The following is a 12,958-nucleotide window of genomic DNA, read 5'->3' as shown; positions in this document are numbered from 1 at the left end:
AATGGATTATATTTATTCAATGTCTACAAACACATATTGAAGTTACTTATTGCATTTCTCTGGAATTATCTACAGGGCTATTTTAAACTGTTGCTTATGCCTCTCGTCCTCTCATTCTTTTCTATTGTTTCTCTTCAGTGTTTTTCATCTTGTATAAATTATTTCATAATTACACAGCACAAGCTCTTTAATGACATTTTAATACATCAGTTATATTATCAAGCCCTCCTGAAAATTTGCAGTAAATGGCACCTTCTAAAATCCATCATCAGAAACAGAAAATATTTCATCAGCAACTATTTTGACGCATTCAGATTTTCAATTAAAATGACATAACATACAACTTTTCAGCACTGTCTATATATTGCTTAAAATTGTACATCTTATGCATTTTCCCCTAATTTTTGGCATGTAAATGAAGCAGAACAAGTTGTTTCACCTCCCCTTGAATATTCTGCTAAGTATTTTATGGAACTTTTCTTTAGGAATAAGAAAAGAAGTGACTTTGTCACCAGCAGGCTCACTACCTGACTGAAAGAAATTACTTGTTAGCAAGCAAAGCAGCCAAGAAGTATGACAAGGCTCTGATAATGTTTTATATTTTTGAGTCTTTAATGAGCCTTTTCCATGGCAGAATGCACAACAGAATCAATCTGCAGAGCTTGATTTCATCTCTAACTGAAAGCTGGCTATATCCTATAAAAAAGATTGGCAGAAAATTCATGGTACTATTATTGATGATTATCCTTTGAAAGGTATTATTTACTGTAGCATAATTTCATAAGGTAAACTTTATTTTTGTCTCTTTTTTTTTTTTTCCTTACCTAGGTTCTGCACAACAAAAATATCACTTTCTGTGAGAAAAAGCAGGAAATCAATCTACTTTTTTAAAAAATCTGGCATTTGTTCATGTTTGCACCTGCTTAGAGATGTAATATATACTAATATATATTACATATATTAAAAATCTATGTATAGTTATGCTGGAGGAGAAAAGAAATGATGGAGTTAAAGGAATTAGATCTGAATCTTTTTATGGTCAAACTACAAGTCAATAATTATTACCAGAAAAACAAATACATTATTTGTTGAGGCATATGTACTTCAGAAATAACAATATTCTTTATCAAGGGCAAAAGATAATGAAAACACTTGGCTACACTGCTACTAAGTCCACATCAGCTGCAATCTATAGAAAATTGTTCTGTATTAACTAATACTGAAAATTCAACCTTTAAGGCATTCTAGCATGACTATAATGCACTTGTTTAAAAACAAATTGAGTGAGTGCTAGAAAGGAACTGATCACTGTGGATAATACAATATCCAGCCTGTTATAAATGCAGTTTTCTAATAAAGAAACCCAAGCAAGGTACCAACAACCATGTTCAGAAATGGACTTGTTTACAGCACCATATTTAACAAGATAGAACAACAACAACAGAATGAAGGACTGCAAGGTTATTGTTACAGCTCCTTGAGTCTCAAACATTTAAAGACAGATTCATTTTCTACTGTTTCTGTCCATTAGAAAGAAATGTTGAAACTAAAATGGCATGTGGTGCTTCTCTAGGCCCCAGAATACTTTTTTTTTTTTTTTTGCTTGCTTGTTAACTCTTCGATAGTATCACAGAAGGGAGAAGGATGGAATTTGCCCAGGTGGGCTCAGGGAGAAGCAGCATAATGGAAAGATGAAGCTGGCAAGGGACAAATATTTCATGATCAGTGTATGAGCTTCTAAATTAAATATGGACTGTGAAGGGAGCAGAAGAAAAATATTGCCGAGATTTGGAAAACTTTTTTTTTTTTTTCTCCATTTTTTAGTCTTTCACTTTCACTGCCATGAAACCTCTATTTCTTTGTACATTTAACCCATATCAAAAAAAAAAGCAAACCATTTGCCAAATGGAACTATGTTTTTACCTAGACATTTGTGTTTGAATGATAAAAATTAAAGCAGTAATATTAATGTACCCAATAACTCTGAATAGAAAGTTCAGCCATTTTTTTAATTCCATGGCTGGGAAGAGAAAAATTGACCACATAAAAAAAATATATATATTTTTTTTTGAACAAACAAATAAGCAAGACCACCTCTCGAAATTCCAGCCATTATATAATGACAGCAATTATATAATTGACAGCCTAACTACAATATAGTTTCACATAATTTATGTGAAAACTGCTATAATGTCAGAGACAAATTAACTAAATCTACCTGTGAGCTTTTGAACATGCATTTTCTGAATATGAGTCTGTGTGACACTGATATAAAGTTTAGCCCCAAATATGTGTTGTACGTCTACATAAATGTCTTAAGCTGCGTAGTAAACATATTTACACATTCTGTGCTTTTCATTAGGTTCTATTTAAAGCAAATTACTTTTTTTTTTTTTTTTTTTTCTGATTGCTATATAGGATTTACTTTACACTCCTTTAGTGTTGGTTTTACCTTTTTTGGTCAAAATATTAATTGTGTCACTTATATATTGCAACCCATTAGGTAAACTAGAAGGCCATTGTATAAAAAATAGTTACTCATTTTTCTAACTAGAGCTTGAAATCTACTAAAACAGCAAGTACTGATATATTACAGCATCTGACTCAACCATTCCATCAGATATACTGCATTTGTACACTTTAAACAGCTATATGGGAGGCACTTAATGTAAAACTGTACAGAATGCCTGAGGGAAAACTGCAGTTCTGTACTCTTAGAAGAGTCCATTTGCTGACACACTTTTCATTCACTGTGACACTTGCATTTAAAATCCTAATAAAATTTAGTACTGAAAATAAAAGAGAGCTAAGAAAGAAATAAAATATATTCTAATTTGTTGTCACATTAGTATACATATAGATATTTGTACCTAATTTTAGCCAAATTATCTATGCCTGTTTTCTGTTTTTCTGTGGTTCTCTGAGGCAAGTAATACATGACCAGCTGTGAATTATTCTCTCTTTGCTTTATTAGTTCCAGACAAAAAGCTCAGTAACTGTGAACTGCTTTTCCAAGCATGGACCATGCTTCCTGAGCAAGTTTTTTCATAAGAAAATTTCTACAAGATCCCAGGTCCAATATAATTGAGCTGAAATGCCATTAGAAAGCTCTGAAATGGAGCAAAGACCAAGACTCTCTATTGCACTACACTATTTAAAGTAATTCCAGACTATGTCCTTACTATGCAGAAAGAGATTCTGTTTTACTGGGAGAAAAGCACTGCAATTTTGATTGGTTACTGTTCCTGTCCATTGGGAAGTTAGAAATTTCCTTCTAAGGATTAATGCTTTAAGATATACATCAAATGAGCTTTCACCTCAGAAGTGCAGTACTTGGAGAGGCAGGGTAAGCAAGCTGTGAGAGGACTGCATGGTGTGGCTCAGCTGTTTCACGTACTGAAGCTATTAGGGTGTATACCAGTATATACCATTCCATTTATACTCTATATGTCTGAAATACACTTTAGTATGCCAGTGTCTTGGTTTAACATGGGTAGGTAGCTGAGCACCATACAGATGCTCTCTCATGCCCCATCCCCAACAGAACAGGAGGAGAAAATATGATGAAAGAAAAGGCTGACATAAGGACAGGGAGATCACTCACCTACCACCACAGACAAAACAAACTTGGCACAAGGGAAATTAATGTAATTTATTACCTATATACAAAGTACATATAGCAGTCTAGAGCAATGAGAACTAAAAGCAAACTAAAAACACCTTCCACGATATCCACTGTCTTCTATGTCCTCTTCTCGGGATGCAAAGGGGAATGGGGAATGGGGATTGTGGTCAGTCCATAATGCCTTGTCGCTGCTGCTTCCCCTTCCTCTGCTCCAGTATGGGATCTGTCCCACAGGATACAGTCCTTTCACCTGCTCTCCACTGGAAGCTCTCCATGGGCCGCAGCCTCCTCCAGGCCACCTCCACCTGCTCCACCGGGGGCTCCTCCACGGGCTGCAGCGTGGAGATCTGCTCCGTGTGGGACCCATGGGCTGCAGGGGGACAGCCTGCTCCACCAGGGGCCTCTCCACAGGCCGCAGGGGAACTGCTGCTGCGTGCCTGGAGCACCTCCTGCCCTCCTGCTGCACTGACCTTGGGGTCTGTAGGGTTGTTCCTTTCTACATTTTTTCACTCTCTGCCATATGCTGCTGGACAGCAGATTTTTCCTTTCTTAAATCTGATCTCACAGAGGCACAACTAGAATTGCTGACTGGCTCAGCTTTGCCAGCAACAGGTCCCTCTTGGAGCTGGATGTAACTGGTTCTTATCTAACCTATCTATCTAAGTTTCTGGAACCTTCCCACAGAGGCCACCTCTGTAGCCTCCCTGCTACTAAAACCTTGCCTCATACACCCAGTACAGCCTGTTGTGTACTAGTATCTACACAGAAGTAGATGAAAAGTAATCTCTAAAATAACAAAAGCATTAGTGCTAGAGAAGCCAAACATACGAGTGTAGAAAATATTTGAAGATCCATAGGACCATCCTAAATTCATGTTATATAATGGTTAATTGCAAGTCTATGAGTTTACTATCTCAAGAAGTCTGTGTCTAAGAGGGGAAGCACACAAAGATGTTGTTTTATTTTTTTACACATTCTGACAAATTGGGAGAACAGTGTTACTTCTGATTTTCATATTTTAGTGGGATCTTTTTATTAAAATAGTAATAATAATAAAAGTTTAATCAATCATGTTGAAGTGATGTAGCACTTTAGGAATTTAAAGATACCGTAGATGATAGGAGATTTGATAAAGACTGCTGAACCTTCTATTTTTAGATTGTCAGTTATAGGCAGCTCAAGTCAGTACAGATTGAAGCCTCTCGTCTGTCAACTGCTTATTGGTGAACTGAGGTGAGAAACAGGTATATGGAAAGAGAATGTTACTGTTGCTTTGATCCGTAAGTACTACCCTAACTGACTTCTTTTTATTTTTTTTTTTTCCTATACAATCATCCTCTCATCATTAAGACAGGAACTTGTCATTAAGACAGGAAGATAAAATAGAAGGATTTCAGAATTCTTGATATAGTTCTGTGAAAGGTTATAGATTTGGGTGAGTGTAAATTGAGCCATATTATATTATCAGCTATTTAAAATTGATTTTTTATAAGAGCTCTAGTGTCTTATCAATAATAGTGAATCACATGGGGAAAAAGAAAAGGCATTATCAAAGACCCAGATCTGTGTAATCCCAGATAAAAATATCCAGATAATTCTAAACAATAAACTGTTCTATATTATTGTGGACACTTATTATATTATTATATTTATATATTATATATATAATAATATAAATCTATAAATATTATATTATATTAATTATATTATATTATTATATCTATATTATTGTATCTATATTATTATATCCATATTGTTGAAGTAACAAAGCAAACTTTGCTTCATATTTGTCGTACTAAGTTTCCAGGTACATAGTCCAGGTCTTCTTTTTATGTATAGATACGTGGAAGAAGTGGTGCAGAGGTTAAGTCATCACTTTTGATAGGAAAATTCTTGTGCAATTTTTGTGCTTATGAAACTGAAAGACTTTTATTGCCCACCATCTAATCCAAACAAAGAGAAGCTTTCCAATGGGGAAAGGGGCTTGGCTGTGTAAATAGGTAGGCATCATACAAGATATGAGGATGGTCATCACATCAGCCTGCTTCATTCCTGTTCTGAACCCATTACTTACAGGAAGGAAACTATCCCTATATTTGTGGGGAAATCATGAGTGCTTGTCATGTGAATTTGACTCTTCTCCAGTTACAGTACAGTATAATTTATACTAGATAGGGCATAATAAAAGCCTATTGTTTAATTATTAAGTGGAATCAGAGGAGACTGAAGGAGGCTGTTGAGTGCTGTTCAGCCAAGCTTATTTGTGCGCTTAAAGAGTCAACTTAGGTTAGAGGCCTTTAAAATTTAAGTGCATGCTACTTTTCTTTCACCGTAGTAGAAGTCTGAAGAGCTGACAGGTTATAATAATAATAATACATTGAACAATTTTCTAGAGACTAGGGTGCTATACTGATTGAAAAAGCAGTGAATTCTGTCTGCCTAAAATCTCATTTGCAGTACCAGCTGGTTACAGTAGTCTATCTATTCTGAAGTGTGATGCTGTATTTTTAAACAAGTACCTATTTCAAAGCTATGCCACTGAAGGAAAAGACAGGTTTCTATATTCAATACAAGCATGAATCCAGAATCTGTAAAAGGACTCTGATACATGTAAGACTTTGGTTTATGGCACGTCATACCTTCAGGTGACATCTCTGGAACAGTAGCCACATAAGGTCCATCCAAGAACTGTGGTTCGTGATCATTGATATCTCGAACCTTGATAATAAATTCTGATTCAGGTTCAACAGGAAGACGAGTGTTCCTGTTAAGTGCCTGTGCTCTTAGAATATAGAAGGGTTTCTCTTCTCGATCCACCTTTTGTATCGCATAAATTTTGCCATTATATTCATCAATGATAAAAATGCTTCCAGCTCCTTCCCCAGTCAAAATGTATTGTAAGTTGCCATCCTGTTTGTCTAAATCTGATTTCAGCTGTAAGTGAAAAAAACAGAAGTGAAAGGAATTAATGTTAAATACATACTTTAGATCATTGGTTTATCAGCTGCCACAAGCTTCTGCTGAAAACAGGGCAAAGGACCTTAAAACATTATCTAAATTCTTTATTATTATAAATGATAAGTGTACTTTATAAGTTTTATATATACATATATTGTTTTTATATTCAGCAATACCAGGTGTGAATGTGAGAGTGGTGTTCCAATTCTGTTGAAATATTAAAGAGATGAAAAGCTGTTCTGTGGTATAAATCTATATTATTTATTCTGAAATAAATTGACATATTTTGTAATTCCTTCCTGGAAGATCTACATCCTCTGTTATTTTGCTAAGATGAGCTTTACGATGATGATTCCTCTGATGAAGCTGAGCCCTGGAGACCACTGTGGTTCAGCTGCATTTGTTCATGTCAACATAATTGTTCTGTTAATGCTAATGATATGCAACATCACTTTTGCGATAGCAGTAACTGAACCTTTTAATGTGCCAGTAATCTACATTTGAGTTTTTTTGCGAACATCAACTTCCATCATATTATTTCTCTGACGTTTATTTATTTATTTATTTCGTGCTTAGACAAAATATTTAAGGACCTGGATAAAAATTTAAATACTCAATTAAAAAAATAAATAAATATGTATCCACCTTGCTTATTCTACTAAGTGGAGTGCTTTAAACGTAAGCGATATGTTTATGTGTTTACTTAAATAACTCTCCTGTTTTGTTTCATTCTTATTGACCCATTCTTATTGACCCCCTTATTGATCAGTGTAGAATATGAGGTCACATACTGAGAAAGAATTAACTATGTCACATTTCTCTATTATATTCACTCAAAATATTTTGTGACAGATGCTGAAGTTGAAAAACAAATCATTTTAGCTTTTCCTTGGAACAATGACTGGTTATTTTGAATTGTTTAATTTTTTGTATGCATCAACTGGATAGTTTATTCAAAATGAGGTTGGGACATTGCTCTGAGATATGAGGAACACAGTTTTGAGTTCTTGCATTGAATCCTGCCAAAGTACTCAAGTCCTAAATTATGCAGTGATAATTTCCCTTTCAAACACAAGATAAATAATTTTCAGTGTTATGGTGTTTAAACTCTCTAAAATATAAACAACTTAAAGCCAAAAGCTTTCAACATATGTAATTTTGTTTGAAACATGGGGCAAGTTCACCTTTATAGGGTGAACCTAGAGGGCAGGACCCCTTTATGAGTGGTTTGGTCCCATTCGTTTAAATATCATCCAAGAATGACAGCTGGCTAGGGGGCACCACAGATTCTTTTTTAGAAACCATAAATCATAGTTTCCTTGTCATGAACACCAGGACATGGGAAAGGTAATGAATATCTAGATCTTTACCTTAAGATATGGTTGAGATACGATCACAGATTGTATCAAACCCCTAGAGACTGAAAGCCTGGAAGCCTGACTGGGACTGGGTGTTTAGACATAACCTAGGATGAACCATTTTGCTTAGTATAATTATGTCCAACATATTTTCATGACATTAACGATTATAAATGAGAGGTCTCTAATAAATGACATATGCTGGGAAAGTATACAGAAGGTTCTCAGCTTGTGTATTTTGTTTGTTTGTTTTATAATAGATAATATAGTAAGTGGCCTTTTCTTTGTAAATGGGAACTGGGACAAGAAGTTATGCATTGTCTTCATCTATCTTACACTGCAGTACTGATGGACACATCTTTTTCTCAAACATGGTAATGGAAAAGAATTCATGAGTCTATGTTAAATGAAATTTGAAGATTAAGCTCTGAATCTAACTGCAGATAAGCAGAAGCCTTGTGATAAGGCTTAGTGACTAACAGAGACTGTCTACCTGTGTCATTGTTGATGGAGTTTCCTCCTGGACCTTATTTACTATAAAGTTGATCATAGAATGTCAATTTACTTATTGAAAACAGAGCATATTGTACTTCACAGAAAGCCACAAGTAAATGTGTCTGATTTAGACAGTGGTTAGACTGCACTAAATGAACAATAATCCTCAATTAAAATTACCCATAGTTTACCTGTGAGAAATAGAAACACAAGATTAAGAAAGTTATCTACAGCAGCATGAAAATGTATGGCATTTATGACATTTTTTTTATGGGAAACAATGCTTTCCAGATATGGGAAAAGTAATAATGATTATTTTTTTTTTAAATGACTATGTCTGTACTTGTTCTTTTAGAAGTAAGACATCACACTTCCATAGCAGTTACTTTGAAGGGGTTGCAAAAAAGTAATTAATGAATTTTGAGCACCTCACCCTTTGGGCCCAATTAAATTTTAGTGCTAGTTAATTAGCAGTTAAACTTATTTTGGTTCATTCATCTAGAAAGTGCCTTAAAGAAAAGAAAACTAGATCTCAAGATAACAATTACTTCTAGCTTACAAAAATAAATAAAAATAATAAATAATAATAATAATAGTAAGTAGAAAGAGAAAATAAGGAGTAGATAAAGTCTCATTACGACAATTATCTTAAAGCACATTTTTAAAGGAGGGTGAAAAATAATTGCTCGTTGTGCTAAAGCTACGTTAATCTAATGAACCATGTAGATTCCTGTAGTTTCTCAGTGGTAAAAGGATTTAGTATTAATCTGCTTCATTAAAAATTAATGAGGGGTAAATCAGCTGCTACTTAGTGTAATAGAAAATCATGCTAAATACTGTTTGTAAACTGCACTCACTATGGCTTCTTTGATGAAGTGCCAAAAATAGCACAAGCAAGTTGCCAAATGTTGATAAATGAGTCCTTAACTTTCATTTAGAAGACAGAAAAATTTCAGCTTGGTACCTTCAGCTACTCTGCACAGATTTAGTTTTAGTAACAGGATGCGAGTGGTGTTTCCTTGACAGTGGAGCCATGACCTTTAGCCCAGGGAGTTCTCTGACCCTAAATCAGGTTGCAGTAAAGTTGAGATGTTGTGCTGCCTGATTACAGCTACCTCAGCACTTTTTGTATCTTTCTTGATATTTCCAGGTCAATGAGGATGGTTGATCTTCCAAGTCAAGGCAGTAAGATGATAATCAGCACTTTAAATCTAACCTTGCACTATCCTTGCATCATGACTTACCATACCTGTCCAACATACACAGGCATCCTTGAGGTCTGTTCCTCAGTTACAAAAAGCGGCTCCCATATCCAGGCACGCTTTACTCTTCGAACTGTTGTGAAAAACTGATCTGTGTTTTGGGCACTGTGGTTCTGTGTGGTTGGAGAGCAAAGCCAAAGCTGAACCACTGTCAGCATGAGACATAGCAAAGTGGAACAATTCATGCTGAAGCCTCTCTTCAATCAATTTTCATCTGTCAAAGAGGAGAAGAAAAAAAAATAAATACCTTAGACAAAGTTTCACAAAGGCATCACTTTTGTCTTCTTTTGTCTTCTTACTTTTACTTATATATTCTGTGCAAATGTAAGAGCTGATTTGCAATGTTAAAACCTCTTCCTAAAAGGAAAGAGTTGAAACAAAGTCTGTTTCTGATTAAAATTGAGATACTTTTAGAGACTCTGGCATGAAAGTCAAATGTTTAACTTGCCTTTATGAATATCCTACACAGGGACTTTTTATGCAAAAAAAGGAAAATCATCCTCCAATTAATTCATCTTCAAATTAAGCTGGGTAATTGCATTGTGTAGCCTAGGAATAATTTGATTGGGATAATTGTATGTTTCTACTTAGACAGGGCTCATTTTGAGCAGCAGTTACAGAACTGCCTGAAGGGTGCACGACTACCCTCAGTGGCCATGATGACTGACAACTGAAACAGAGCGGTGCCAGAGCTGTTTTTTTTTTTTTTTTTAACCTCTTCTTTCCTCTTTCCGAAGTCAGCAAAACACCAACAAAAATGCCAAAGGAACTAGGGTACCATGTAGAAAAGCATGTCTTTGCACAAACTATATGCTATTATGTTCTTTCCTGTGATTTTTGGCACAATAAATAAAACTGAATTTTAAATAAAGTGCAATTGTCAGTTGATAATCGCCATCTTCTAAGAGGCAAAGAGGAGAATTCTGAAAACCCTTGCCACACATTTACTTCTGAAAACCTTACTTGGCAATGGATCTAGAAATTTTCTTCAAGTCTTTAGCCAGGAAGAATAGCATTTTCTATGCAAGAACAAAGTTTGGTTTATGAATTTATCTCATGGCAGTCAGTTTGTACAACACACTGGAAATATACACATACATTTATATATATATATATGGCTGCTTTTAATTTAGGCCTGAAAAATCCATAAACCGTTTATCTATTCAGGATAAAATACAAATTTATATGTCTTTTAAAATCACGGTTTAATAATAGAGCTATCAACACCTGTCTTTTGCAAAGGAAAATATTGTAATTGCTTAAAATAACAGAGATATCATGTAGACATTTATTCCTTTCCTTCCAGATTTGATATGATGTTAAACTTAATTCTGTTAAAATGTAATCTGTGTCTATATGATTACTGAGAAAAAGATAAAGGAGTTTTAACAGTAAGACATATAGAATTGTAGAAGTTAGAATGTTGGTTCCAGTTCTGTATACATTTTGTTATTCAACTTCAAATGCTATAACAGTGCAAGATGAGATTTGAATGGAGGGGGTGTGACTTGTGTACTCTCTTGTTTCAGTTTGCTGTGGAAAATTACTAATTATCCTAAGTCTGTAAGATGTCCTGATGGACACCGAGTTGAAAACGAGTCATCAATGTGCCCTGGCCACTAAGAAGGCTAATGATTTTCTAGGCTACATTAGGCAAAGTATCTCAGCAGGTCAAGAGAGGCGATCTTTCCCCTCTACTCAGCATCTCTGACATATTGTAGAAAAATAAATATTTTCAAATTTTGAGATGTTGCACACTATTTGTTATGTGTATAGTGTGACTTTTAATTGAAAATACAGATGCTGAGCAAATTATTAAAAAACAAACAAAAAAACATAAAGCTATGTAAGGAAATTCAGAGTTGTATGTCTTTCTGTTTTTCCCTTCTCTGCTACATCAAACATATTCAATTTGCCATTACTTTCAAGACATTTCAGAGCACATTTACTTGAGCATCTTCCTACTCATCTGGCATTTAGACACTGCCTCCAGCTTTTGGCCAGCATAAGTTGCCATTCTTTATAAACCCAATAGCTGCAAACAATTGCCTTCTTTCTATTCTCCAAACTTCAACTCACTCTCAGAAGTAACTCTTACAAAATAACCAGAAACTAATTTCTGATTTCTTATCTTTCTTTAAAACAACAGCAATAACAACAACAAACAGTATTACCTACTTAAAGGAAAAAAAGAGTTCACAGTTTTTAAGGCAGTTCTGTGCTGAGACTGCTGCCTATCACAGTGACTAGTGTTGTCTGGTACTCATCTGTCTTCCCCTCTCAGTTGTTTCTTGTATTCCCCTAATTGTAAGGTTATTGTAAATGAAATGACCTTGTAGTCTGTGTTATAGCTATAATATGTAGCAGAATGGAGGATTAGTAAAAGAACAGAGCTTTTAGGTAATATAATAATATGAAAAAAATAGACAAATTCTTAATAGAATAATCCCTCATTAAAAAGAAGACAAATGTATTTTCATAGATGAACAAATGAGCTCTCACTAATAATTTCCCAAGGGAGTACGAGAAATCGGGACCATATTTCTGCTCCTGTCCTATTCTTCAGGAAGTAGTACATCTTCACTCTCTCTCACTTGTGTTGGATTAGACTGGTTTAATAAAGACTGATATTGAGAACAGAGCAATGACAATATCAATTGTGGTTGTGATAAGTAGGCTACAGTTTTATATCCAGTGAAACCCATGATTTTCCTCTACACTAGGGACAGATTTACCTCTTGGTACAAAGTGGTGGAGTACTTTGGTTTGTTCTAGTATTGTCCCCAGATGAAATCCTGACACCATTTGAAACTCGATATTAGCTTTAGATGTCCTGGTAGTCTGACTTGGTTTTGTATTCCCAATGTCATAATAACAGTAATTTATTATGAATTATGACCAGGTCATTGCATTACAAAATAATACCTTTTACTGCCTAACATTTCAAGAACAATAATAGGAAGAGGAAAAGGTTCTAAATATCCACCCTCTGGGATATCATGAAGTAATTTGTGTGCTGATGGAAAAAATAAGAGTGAAATAACAGCCTTCTAAAATATTAATATATATAGAATGAGAGATAATGAGGATAATTACTGTTAGCTGAAGAATAAGGACAAAACAGCTTAATTTTTTAACAAACCATTATCAATAATAATAACAACAACAATAACAACAACTTTCTATAAGAAAAGTCTTACAATTAGGGAATAAAAACATACCAAAACATAGTAACAAGGTAGATGTTAACTAGATATTAT

At 34.7% G+C, this 12,958-nt stretch overlaps 1 protein-coding gene across 16 annotated transcripts in view; it reads right to left on the bottom strand.

Annotated features, from left to right (window-relative positions):
* LOC106034976 (cadherin-19) overlaps positions 1-12,958 on the bottom strand; it is a 116,496-nt gene that overhangs the window by 31,282 nt on the left and 72,256 nt on the right. For 15 of the 16 annotated variants that reach the window (XM_066992752.1, XM_066992750.1, XM_066992753.1 and 12 more), the window contains 2 exons: positions 9,686-9,912; positions 6,265-6,559 (listed from right to left, as the gene is read on the bottom strand). In XM_066992752.1, the coding sequence (XP_066848853.1) occupies positions 6,265-6,559; positions 9,686-9,883 (493 nt within the window). In that variant the 5' untranslated portion in view covers positions 9,884-9,912. Of the gene's footprint in view, positions 1-6,264; positions 6,560-9,680; positions 9,913-12,958 lie in introns of those variants that run through there. The other variant, XM_066992751.1, reaches the window with a different exon arrangement.

This window comes from Anser cygnoides, chromosome 2 (genome assembly GCF_040182565.1).
Source record: "Anser cygnoides isolate HZ-2024a breed goose chromosome 2, Taihu_goose_T2T_genome, whole genome shotgun sequence".
Lineage (NCBI taxonomy): Eukaryota > Metazoa > Chordata > Aves > Anseriformes > Anatidae > Anser > Anser cygnoides.
This window is presented reverse-complemented; position numbering and strand designations above follow the sequence as displayed.